This window comes from Ictalurus punctatus, chromosome 26, assembly GCF_001660625.3.
Source record: "Ictalurus punctatus breed USDA103 chromosome 26, Coco_2.0, whole genome shotgun sequence".
In the NCBI taxonomy this organism is placed as follows: domain Eukaryota; kingdom Metazoa; phylum Chordata; class Actinopteri; order Siluriformes; family Ictaluridae; genus Ictalurus; species Ictalurus punctatus.
Window position 1 is genome coordinate 8,066,132 of NC_030441.2, and position 12,325 is coordinate 8,078,456.

Genomic DNA, 12,325 nt, shown 5'->3' on the forward strand with positions numbered 1-12,325 from the left:
CTTTTCTTGACTTGAGCGGTCCTTAACTAAATGACGTTCCGACCCATTCCACATCTGATGAGCTCTTTCAAGATCTTGGCATTTGCTTTTCAAGAAAGTACAAATTCATACTAACCCAAACCCATCTGTAGACATCAAAATTTCACTCGGGATACTCAGGAGATCAGGTAATAGGCAGCGGACTTCCGAGCCCTGCACCTGATAAACTAACTAGTACAGCGACTAAAGGTGAATGATTTTAAACATCTCGTCTAGCAAAGCAGTGTGGTGTTTTGGATATATCCAGTTCCCTAAGGTCACACGTAAGACAGACAGTGTCACATGCTTTAAAAGGAGTGTGATGTTATCACTTGGTTTTGACTAAACCACTTGCTGAGTAGCAGTCTGGTTAGACCTTGGTTTTCCTGCTACTCTAAACAAACACTTTAATACTGCACTGATCTGTTAAAAGTCAGAAATCGTATTTACATGAGCGCAACCGGCGTGTACGCGTTAACCCAGGACTGCACAAGGCGACTATTTCACAGCTGCTCGAGATGTTTAGCGCTTTGCTTTTTGTTTTGTTTTACTCGCAACCACTTCTCCTTCTGGCCAGGGACAGTCGGTTTCTTCAACAACTGATTGTGTAGTTCAGGATAGGGATGGGGGATTCAGTCTGGTTTGAGAGAGAAGCACGTGAGTGCATCTGGATATACAGATTTCTGATTCTAAAAACACACACACACAATTAAAGCACTGCTGAAACACATCAGGACACAACAGTCAGGATCCAGATTCGAGCCCCAGCTGTGGTATGTGCCATCTAGATCCAAGAATCCCTGAAGGACACGGTCAGCCACGTTTTGAACCGATGTGGAGGGGATCCAGAATGCTTTAATTATTATTATTAACATTCTCCTATTAAGTATCTTGTATAGCACGGTGACTAGGAGATTAAAGTACGAGGCTCCCTGGTCATCAGGGATGGTGTGTCCTGGTTTCACACATTCATAGCATTATGCAAGTAAAATGAATTAAATGCGACAAACGAGTAACAAAAAAAAAAAAAAAAAAAAAGACACTTCCTAAGCAGATGGTGGTGTTTGATGCCACATCTGGAGTCACAACATTCTAATTAAACATGGTTTAATCAATGTCTATTTGTATTTACAAAGAATACAGCCTCGTAATCTACAAAACGTGAGGAGCCAGAGATGTTGGTCAGAATATCTTTAGTGGTGAATTAGAAGAGAGAAAGAAAAAAAAAAAAATCTAGCACACATATCCACACGCAACACACACTCACACGCACACACACACACACACACACACACACAAATGTGCTTTGTTGAGTCTTCATATATTTTGTCACTCATTTTAGCCTTTTTCAGTGCATGGAACCTATAGAACATGTCATAGAATCCAATCTTGCTGTTTGTATCTGTATGTTAGTGAAGCTTTCGCAAGTAAAATGCTTGGTTTATCAACATTTCCATTGCCTGAGTGAAAATTGTCAAAAACCCTGATGCTAACACAGCCTGCTGCCATTCATAACCGAACACACTCCCCATTCTCTAGCAAAGTCAGCAGTCAGAACAGCTAACAAAAAAACAAACAAACAAAAAAATGTTAACTAAAGTATGAGTGCATGTGGGAGACATCAACAGAGAAGACTGACCACAAAAAGCAAAAAAAAAGAAAAAAAAGAAAAGAGAGAAGACAAAGTGCTTGTTTGTGGAAATCATTAGCTGATCATTCTCCCCGTGCGCTCCTTTTAACGTCACACTTGAACACCACCGCTTTAAAGTACAGTAAGGCCCCATGCCAACCCTGGTCACACTACTGGTGGGCATAATCAGGGTCCTCAAAAGAGTGGGTTACAGGTTGTCCTGGGGCGCGCAGCCCGGGTAAAGCGCAGATCTCGGATCAGTGGCCGTGCCTCCGCCTCCGGGCTGGATCTCAGGCAACGTAATGATACTGGTTGGGGCTCTCCTTGTCTCTCTCCATGTAGTCTCGATCAATGAGGGACTCGATGCGCTTCTTCAGGTCGCCTGGCTGTGGGAGGAAGAGCAAGGGGTATGAGTGACACAATAAAGCAGTTCATTTAAGTGTTGCAGTCATGACTTGATTTGATGCGCTTCGAGCACAAACCTGTTCTTTATACGTTGCCTAACAATTCCAAGATCAGATGACAAAGGCCAGATTTAATCAACGTTATAATTCCTCACAAGCTAATTCCTTGAGAGCCTGATTAATACAGCTGGATTGAGTAGTTTCAGATAACTGCATGCTATAGAGCCTTGCCAGAATAGAGCAGATACACAGAGCCTTTAAACCAGTTTCATGAGTCTGTGCCCATGATAGCTGACAGGAGAGGAGCCTGATGTGGTCGTCTGCTGTTGTAGCTCATCCACCTCAAGGTCTGACGTGTTGTGCATTCCGAGATGCTTTTCTGCTCACCGTGGTTATAACGAGTGATTATTTGAGTTACTATATCCGTCCTGGCAGCTCGAACCAATCGGGTCATTTCTGTCCGACCACTCTTATCAAAAAGGTTTTCCTACCAACAGAACTGTCGCTCACTCATCGTTTTTTTGTTTTTCGCACCATATTGCGTATAAACTCTAGAGCAGTGGTTGGGAATCACGATGGCTCGTGAGCCACACATGGCTCTTTGACAAAAAAAAATCATGTGGTTCACCACGTGTCTCACCCGTTACCAACATGTGATCGTCGAGGACTTCGACACATCGCTAGAGATCACTTTCCTGCAGACAATGCAAAGTCATTTACAATTCCTCTGTTGTACAAAGGGTTAATGAAAAGTCAGTTTACGATAAAATATTTCAAGTTGTTCCGGCCAGTGCACGTACAGCGGTGCTGTACCAAGTGTCACGACACCAATGACGGCAAACCACTTACGTTTCTATGGTAACCTCTCGCGCTCAGATTCAGCAGCTACCTAGCTAGTTTGTGGAGATGGCGAAAAGAAAGAATTCAGAGGAGAATCGAAGATTGCATTTGCTTTTATTGAACGCGCTGGCGCTCTGCTGTGTCCGATTCGCAGAGAACGTCTTGCCTCGTTTAAAAAAAAAGGCAGAGTGAAGGCGTGCGCGGAGCTCCGACGTATACCGCAAGCCGGACAGCAGCAGCAGCAAGCGTGAACAGGGGCGACTGGAAGCATCAATGCTGCCAGCTTTGCTGCTCATTGGAGATGGTAAGATAAGGAAAACCTTTTACTGACGGAGGATATGTAAAGTCATGCATGTTGAGTCTGGCAACTGAACTGTTTGAACAAGGAGAAAATCTCAGTCCATCACAAGCGGTCCAATGATTGTAAGGTTGGGTTACTTGACCGTTTTACATTTTATAGATTACCTCTAAAATACATATTTTATATATATATATATATATATATATATATATATATATATATATATATATATATATATATATATATATATATATACACACACACACACACACATACACACACACATACACACACTTAGCACATTCTTGTTCCTTAGACTTGGAACTTATGTAATACTCAGGATTGCTCACAGTTCCATGTTTAGGGTCAATTTATAATGGGAAGGGTTCGAGTCTCTCTTAATTGTACCTAGGTAAGTAGTGTTTATGCAGAACATTTCAGACTTCTCTCCCTCTCTCTCTTTTTTTTATGGGGACGAGAAAGTGCCATTTATTTAAAAAATAAATAAGTAAAAATTTTTTTAAAAAACCCTCAGTTTCTGGTTGAATATCTCAGGTGAGAGACCAGATACGAACCTGAAATTTTCACGGAAATAATTCCTCTATAGTAGCATTCTGCTGTAAAAAATTTAGCGTGAGATTCCACTGGTTACAGAGTTAGGGCTAGTAGAAATCTGGAGAAAAGCCTACTTTATTCTTGCATTTTGAGAAATGAACAGATGTAATATAAGCATAACAAATCATTAAAATGATCAGTATTTTACAGTAATTATGTTTGAGTGTTTATGATATAATAGCTTATCCTTGTCAATGAGGTCTAAAATATTACTACATTTGATATTGTGACAACAGTGAAGCATGATCGATCACAGGGTTCTCCAACTCTGCAGAGTTTAGCTCCAACCTCCAAACTCACCTGCCTGTAGCTTTCTAGTAATCCTGAAGACCTTGGTTAGCTTGTTCAGGTGTGTTTGATTAGGATGGATGGAGGTAAACTCTGCAGGACAGTGGACCTCGAGGGTTCAGATTTGAAGAACCCTGATCCATCATGTTGGTACAGGTGTACAGTTGGTATGTGTGAATAAATTTTATCCAAATGTGGAATTACAAATGAACAGCTCCATAAACAGAGCTGTGGTGGTGTTTCTCCTGTGATAAAAGCAGTAAAGTGTCTACAGCTCAGAAGTCACTTACTATTTTTATCACAATAAAAACACCACCACAGCTCTGTTTATGACACTGTTCATTTGTAAAACCCCTAACTGACACTGTGACATGGACCAAGAATGTGTAAATATGTACACGTACCTTGAAATTTGTTCTAGAGATCAGTTTTTGTTCCAAGGAGATACTGAGTTTTCCATAAACTGCTGTATAACCAAAATTTGATGTGTGTCATGACACAACGATGGCTGTGGTTGTTAAAGCAAATGAAAATACATAGAGGTAAATCACTGCAAAGATATATATTTTTTAGGAAAATTAAAAATGATCAATCAACCTGTATCGGACCCCTTGAGATGGAATGACCCTTCTCTCAATACTCATCAATCCCCCTACCATAACAAGATGCTGCCACCATCAAGCTTCATCATAAGGAAGGAAATATCAGTTGATGAGCACCATTCTGTTTTCACCAGACTAGGGAATCTTTTTTAGATTCTCCGATCAGAGTCCTTTAAGTGCCCGATACATGCCTTTTACTCAGGAGAGGATTCCGTCTAGCCACACTACCATAAAGACCTGACTGATGGAGCATTTCTGAGCTGGTTGTCCTTCAAGCAGGTTCTCGCATCCCTGAGGAGGACCACTAAAGCGCTGATCGAGTGGACATTGGGTTCTTGCTCACCTCCCTGAGCTCTAGAAAGACTCCGTCCATTTCTCAACGGAGGCCACTGTGCCCCTGGGAACATTCAAAAACTTCACAAGTGAATTTATACCTAGATCCGTGTCACGACTTGGACTTCAACGCTTGGTGTTTGGTCTGACATTGCACTCTGAATTGTGTGGGTACCTTTCAAAGTCATGTCCAATCAACTGAATTTGCCACAGATCAAGTTCGATCGAGTTCTAGAGACATGTCAGAATAATCCAAGCAGACAGGATGTACCCGAGCTCAATTTGGGTCTGAATATCTAGCTACTACTTTTTATCAATATGCTAAAATAATTAAAAACATGTTTTTCCTTTGTCATTGTGTGTAAATCAATTTTAAATTAAATCTAGAATGCTATAAAGTGTCCTACAAGTAAATGTGTGGCAAGAACTGTACCTTCACAGGAAACTTGAGCTGGTTGTAGAGTTCTGACACCAGAAGGTTGTGGCTGAGAGTCTTCCTCATCTTCATGATCCTCACCACTGCGGCATCTATCTGGTACTGCCTGTCCTGGAAGACCCGCTCTGTGGTGCTCACCTGCTCCTCTACCTGAGGAGAGCAAAATACGGGGTAAGAAACACTAGGCATCAAAGCAAGTAGGACATTCCAAATGTACAACTGAACACCACATGTAAGGAATAATACATGAAGGGGCATGCTGTTATAGTAAAATAATCAGCCTGATGCGAAGTGGAGTTAATATTACCACCACAGTGTTGATTCCTTTCCTAGAACTGCACACCACAGAAATTTTGGCAAGGCCAATTCAAATTTCTTTACTGTAGACTGAAGACATTTGGGTTTGTGATCAAAACATGAATATGAGAAGAGAGTTTAGAATTTCAGCTTTTATTTCCTGGTATTTATATGTCGACGTGTTAAACAACATAGAACACAGCACATTTTGTATCAGACCACCCAATTTGTAGGTGAGCAAAAATATTGGAACATGTGACTGACTGGTGTTTCTTGTTACCCAGCTGTGTCCTGTTAGATTGGTTGTTTAAACAATAAATAGCTCTGAACATCTACTCTTGGTTTTAGCCTTCAGTTTCACCTGTGAAGACTGCATTTGTTGTTAAAAAGGATAAACCAACATGAAGATCAGAGAGCTGTCTATGGGAGAAAAGCAAGTCGTTTTGAAGCTGAGAAATGAGGGAAAATCAATCAGAGCCATTGCACAAACATGGGGCATAGTCAATACAACAATTTGGAGTGTCCTGAAAAAGAAAGAAACCACTGGTGTGCTGAACAACTGAGCAATGGGTCGGCCAAGGAAAACAACAACAACAACAACTGATGATACAGTGTGAGAGCTGTGAAGAAATACCCAAAAACAACAGTCAGTGACATCACCAACGACTTCCACGGGGCAGGGGTGAAGGCATCAGAAACCACAGTTCGAAGAAGACTTCAGAAATATAGAGACTATACCACTCATCAGCAGTAAGAATCAGAAAGCCAGATTGGAATTTGCAAACAAAATACAGAGATGATCCACAAAACTTCTGCAACCAAGAATAACCTCTACCAAAGTGATGGAAAGGCCAAAGTGTGGACAAAGAAAGGATCTGCTCATGAACCAAAACATACAAGTTCATTTGTGAAACATGGTGGAGGTAGTGTCATGGCTTGCACTTGCATGGCTGCTTCTGGAACAGGCTAGTGCGGGAAGTACGTCTGGAACTACGTGGGTTAGTGCGGGAAGTACGTCTGGAACTACGTGGGTTAGTGCGGGAAGTACGTCTGGAACTACGTGGGTTAGTGCGGGAAGTACGTCTGGAACTACGTGGGTTAGTGCGGGAAGTACGTCTGGAACTACGTGGGTTAGTGCGGGAAGTACGTCTGGAACTACGTGGGTTAGTGCGGGAAGTACGTCTGGAACTACGTGGGTTAGTGCGGGATGTACGTCTGGAACTACGTAGATTAGTACGGGAAGTAAGTCTGGAACTACGTAGGTTAGTGCAGGAAGTAAGTCTGGAACTACGTAGGTTAGTACAGGAAGTAAGTCTGAAACTACGTAGGTTAGTGCAGGAAGTAAGTCTGGAACTACGTAGGTTAGTACAGGAAGTAAGTCTGGAACGGCGTAGATTAGTACAGGAAGTAAGTCTGGAACTACGTAGGTTAGTGCAGGAAGTAAGTCTGGAATTACGTAGGTTAGTACGGGAAGTAAGTCTGGAACTACGTAGGTTTGTGCAGGAAGTAAGTCTGGAACTACGTAAGTTAGTGCAGGAAGTAAGTCTGGAACTACGTAGGTTAGTACAGGAAGTAAGTCTGGAACGGCGTAGATTAGTACAGGAAGTAAGTGTAGAATTACGTGGGTTTGTGCAGGAAGTAAGTCTGGAATTACGTAGGTTAGTACAGGAAGTAAGTCTGGAACGGCGTAGATTAGTACAGGAAGTAAGTCTGGAACTACGTAGATTAGTACGGGAAGTAAGTCTGGAATTACGGAGGTTACTACAGGAAGTAAGTCTGGAATTACGTAGGTTACTACAGGAAGTAAGTCTGGAATTACGTAGGTTAGTACAGGAAGTAAGTCTGGAACGGCGTAGATTAGTACAGGAAGTAAGTCTGGAACTACGTAGATTAGTACGGGAAGTAAGTCTGGAATTACGGAGGTTACTACAGGAAGTAAGTCTGGAACTACGTAGATTAGTACGGGAAGTAAGTCTGGAACTACGTAGGTTTGTGCAGGAAGTAAGTCTGGAACTACGTAGGTTAGTGCAGGAAGTAAGTCTGGAATTACGTAGGTTAGTACAGGAAGTAAGTCTGGAACGGCGTAGATTAGTACAGGAAGTAAGTCTGGAATTACGTAGGTTAGTGCAGGAAGTAAGTCTGGAATTACGTAGGTTAGTACAGGAAGTAAGTCTGGAACGGTGTAGATTAGTACAGGAAGTACGTCTGGAACTACGTAGATTAGTACGGGAAGTAAGTGTGGAATTACGTAGATTAGTACGGGAAGTAAGTGTGGAATTACGTAGGTTAGTGCAGGAAGTAAGTGTGGAATTACTAGCGACTGGTTTCAGCTGTTCACAATCGGTTCCTTCTTTTGGGAGTCAATATCTTGGTTAATCGTGCCTTTTGATTTTTGAAACTTTGCGGAATTTTTACAGTCACAAACAGCGCTATAACACACTACATGAAAGGTAATATCTGAAAAACTATAATAGGTGCACTCTAAAGCCCTCTGTCTTGATAAACTTTCGCATGTTGGAAAACTTGAAGTTACAGCTTTACTTCTGATGTTACAAAGCTCCGACACCGGAGACGCCTCCCAAAAAATGCTAAATAAAATGTCTTCCCACAGAAAACCGCACTATATGAACAACTGCATGCATTATGACTCTGTTTATGTGGCGTGTCCACTGTTCAAGTCCCGTTGTAAGCTGTTACTATAGAAATGATAAAGCTGCTTGTTGTAGAAAATTAATCCACACCTGACCAATCAGAAACGCATATTTAACTGCAAGAGATTTAGAGACTAATGCTGCACATGCCTAAACAGGAAAAACAGAGAATAGAAGCGTGGCTGCAGTTCAGTCACGTGAATAACCAGAACGCACTCATCATCCAGCCAAGTGAGGGAATATAAGCAATTTAGCAAAACACCTGCTGACCAAGCGCAATAAAAATCTCCAGAAATGCAATCGTCGAGTGCTAGGCTCACAACCCTACTTGTTTCAATCTCGTCTAATCAGCCGTGGATGTGATAACAGAATCATAAAGGTTGTGAGGCTGGGAATATTATAAATGGTCCAACGTATTTGACATCTAGCTAATCAGTAACCGTACCAATGACATTCCAAACCGATAAGCAACACACAAAGGTTGCTAAAAACAGCAGTAAACACAGCACCCATCCCTACTCGTGATACATTATTCTGAAGATTAATATGGACTTTATAAGGATACGAAAAATATTGGGTTATACAACGAGCAAGACAATGTAGCTGGAGGAGTGCGGGGGAAAAAAACCATACAACATTTCGGACTGATGGTGGACAAGTACAGGAAAGACCTACCGTCTCCTTCATCTGAATTTGGTTGATCTTAATGCGGAACAGTTTATGTTTGAAGTCGTTGTTGAAGTTGAAGCGGTCTCCGTCCTCCACGTCTTTCCCTCTGGGATTTTTATTAAGTACGCGAGCTTTCCCGCATGCCAGCGACTGCAGCGTGCGTCTCAGCTCACTCTCCTCTGAGGGGACAATTAAAAACACTTCACCGAACTCTTAAACAGAAATTCACACACAGCATACAGGGGAAAGTACAATATATACTTATACAGGGACTCAAGTAAAGATGTAACTCTAATTGAATCAAGTGAATATTCATTTCCATGCAAAGTAACTACCCGTTCGCTTTCCCTCTCAGATTCTGTCCTAACCGCAACCAAACACAACCATTTCATCGCATGTGGACTTGCTCATGTTTGAGGTCGTTTTCCTGCTGATTAACGCAGCTGTAATACACGATGGAATCAAAAGACTTCGGTCATTCTACAACGATGTCACGTCACTCGGTTCCTGATGCTGCAAACCACAAGTCAGAGCAGCTTTTATTGCTGGGATGACGTTCTCTTTGGAGAATGGGGCATTTGGGTTTTGTTAGTTATGAAGTAAAATGTCGGCAATTCTGTTCCATCTACACGTAGAACGTTATATCTTATTATTATTATTATTACTGAAATCCTGAAAAAAAAAAAAACATTCTAAGACAAATATGGTTGTTCTGTTCATAGTTAGCATTATCAGTATGTCTGGGCGGAGTATTCCTTTAATTAGCAAACAGATCATTTCACTCTGGAAGTGCAAAATAAACAAATAAGTAAATGAAATGTGAAACATATAGAGTTGAACTTGTAGCACAATCAAATACTGAAGATTTTTAAAGCAGAATAAAATGTTAAGATGGCAGAAGAGGAGAAATCCCCATTTTGCTAAAAACATTACTCAAAAGATTGTTCCTTTATCATACTGAATTACAGGACACACCCTATTGCCCTGGCTCATGTTTGTTTACACTGACAGCAGAAAATCTCCAGCTGAACTGTAATTGTTTTACAGTCTAATGACAGTAGATACAGGACACGTGCACAAGACTCTCCAGAAACAAATACATTTTAAATTCAAGCCCTTTAGTAAGTGACACGTGAAGATGAATGCAAATCCAAAGGACTTGCAGAGTTTTATGTCGGTATTTTTGTTTAATATACACGTAAACGCTCGTACGTTATCAATTACTACGGCTATATACAGTGGCCTCCTCTAATATTGGCACCCCTGGTAAATATGAGCAACGAAAAAAAATTTTATTTACTGTTTAACCTTTTGAACTTTTATTTAAAAAAATCATAAAAATACTCTGCTCTCATGGATATCAAACAATTGCAAACACAACACAGGTTTATCCAAAATGTATATTCCCATTGGTATTTGACATTTTTTAGTACACCTGGGTGACTAGGAACAGGAAATTGTCCAACCATGACTTCCTGTTTCACAGGGGTACAAATATGAAGCAACACACAGGCCAAATTCCCTCAGTCATTCATAACAATGGGTAAGAGCAAGGAATATAGCTGTGATGTGCACCAAAAGGTTGTTGAGCTTCACAAAATGGGGCGTGTCTATAAGAAAATAGCACAAGCATTGAAAACACCCATTTCACCATCAGGGCAATAATTAAGACGTTCCAGTCAACTGGAAATGTTATGAATCAACCTGGAATTGGACGTGTGTCTATATCGTCTCAACGCACTGTGAAGAGGACGGTTCGAGTGGACAAAAAATCTCCAAGTATCACAGCTGGAGAATTGCAGAAGTTAGTTGTGTCTTGGGGTCAGAAAGTCTCCAAAACTACAATCTGAAGTCACCTACATCACCACAAGCTGTTTGGAAGAGTTTAAAGAAAAAAGCCTCTACTCTCATCCAGAAACAAACTCGAGCATCTTCAGTGTGCAGACACTACTGGAACTTCAAATGGGATCGGGTTCTACGGTCAGATGAAACCGAAATAGAGCTTTTTGGCAATAATTACCATAATATTTGTCACACACAGAGAGGTAGCCATATGGAAAAGTTCCTCCTGCCCACAGTTAAATATGATGACGGCTCTTTAATGTTTTGGGCTGTTCTTCTGCCAGAGGACCTGGACATTTTGTTAGGATACATGGCATCATGGACTCAAATATCAACAGATATTAAATGAAAACCTGACTGCCTCTGCCAGAAAACTTCAAATGGGCTGTAGTTGGATCTTCCAGCAGGACAATGATCCAAAACATCCATCAAAATCAACACAAAAATGATTTACTGACCACAAAATCAACCTCCTGTCATGGCCATCCCAGTAAGTGAAAATGTCCAAATTGGGCCCAATTAGCCATTTTCCCTCCCCGGTGTCATGTGACTTGTTAGTGTTACAAGGTCTCAGTTGTGAATGGGGAGCAGGTGTGATAAATTTGGTGTCATCGCTCTCACACGCCCTCATACTGGTCACTGGAAGTTCAACATGGCACCTCATGGCAAAGAACTCTCTGAGGATCTGAAAAAAAGAATTGTTGCTCTACATAAAGACGGCCTAGGCTATAAGAAGATTGCCAAGACCCTGACACTGAGCTGCAGCACGGTGGCCAAGACCATACAGCGGTTTAACAGGACAGGTTCCACTCAGAACAGGCCTCGCCATGGTCGACCAAAGAAGTTGAGTGCACGTGGTCAGCGTCATATCCAGAGGTTGTCTTTGGGAAATAGACGTATGAGTGCTGCCAGCATTGCTGCAGAGGCTGAAGGGGTGGGGGGTCAGCCTGTCAGTGTTCAGACCATACGCCGCACACTGCATCAAATTGGTCTGCATGGCTGTCGTCCCAGAAGGAAGCCTCTTCTAAAGATGATGCACAAGAAAGCCCACAAACAGTTTGCTGAAGACAAGAAGACTAAGGACATGGATTACTGGAACCATGTCCTGTGGTCTGACGAGACCGAGATAAACTTATTTAGTTCAGATGGTGTTAAGCGTGTGTGGCGGCAACCAGGTGAGGAGTACAAAGACAAGTGTGTCTTCCCTACAGTCAAGCATGGTGGTGGGAGTGTCATGGTCTGGGGCTGCATGAGTGCTGCCGGCACTGGGGAGCTACAGTTCATTGAAGGAAACATGAATGCCAACATGAACCGTGACATACTGAAGCGGAGCATGATCAGTATGCAGTATTCCAGCATGATACCAACCCCAAACACACCTCCAAGACGACCACTGCCT

At 41.8% G+C, this 12,325-nt stretch overlaps 1 protein-coding gene and 1 long non-coding RNA gene across 2 annotated transcripts in view; one reads left to right on the forward strand and one right to left on the reverse strand.

Annotated features, from left to right (window-relative positions):
* Positions 1-1,108: 1,108 nt before the first annotated feature.
* The window catches only part of cul4a (cullin 4A), a 29,334-nt gene continuing 18,117 nt past the window's right edge, over positions 1,109-12,325 (reverse strand). The window contains exons 18-20 of the mRNA XM_053676045.1: positions 9,087-9,263; positions 5,465-5,613; positions 1,109-2,034 (exon numbers count right to left, since the gene is read on the reverse strand). Coding sequence (XP_053532020.1) covers positions 1,939-2,034; positions 5,465-5,613; positions 9,087-9,263 — 422 coding nt within the window. The 3' untranslated portion in view covers positions 1,109-1,938. The remainder of the gene's footprint in view (positions 2,035-5,464; positions 5,614-9,086; positions 9,264-12,325) is intronic.
* LOC128629183 (uncharacterized) lies at positions 5,501-6,365 on the forward strand. Its single transcript, XR_008393501.1, has 2 exons — positions 5,501-5,638; positions 6,113-6,365. It is a non-coding gene; the product is annotated as an uncharacterized LOC128629183 (long non-coding RNA).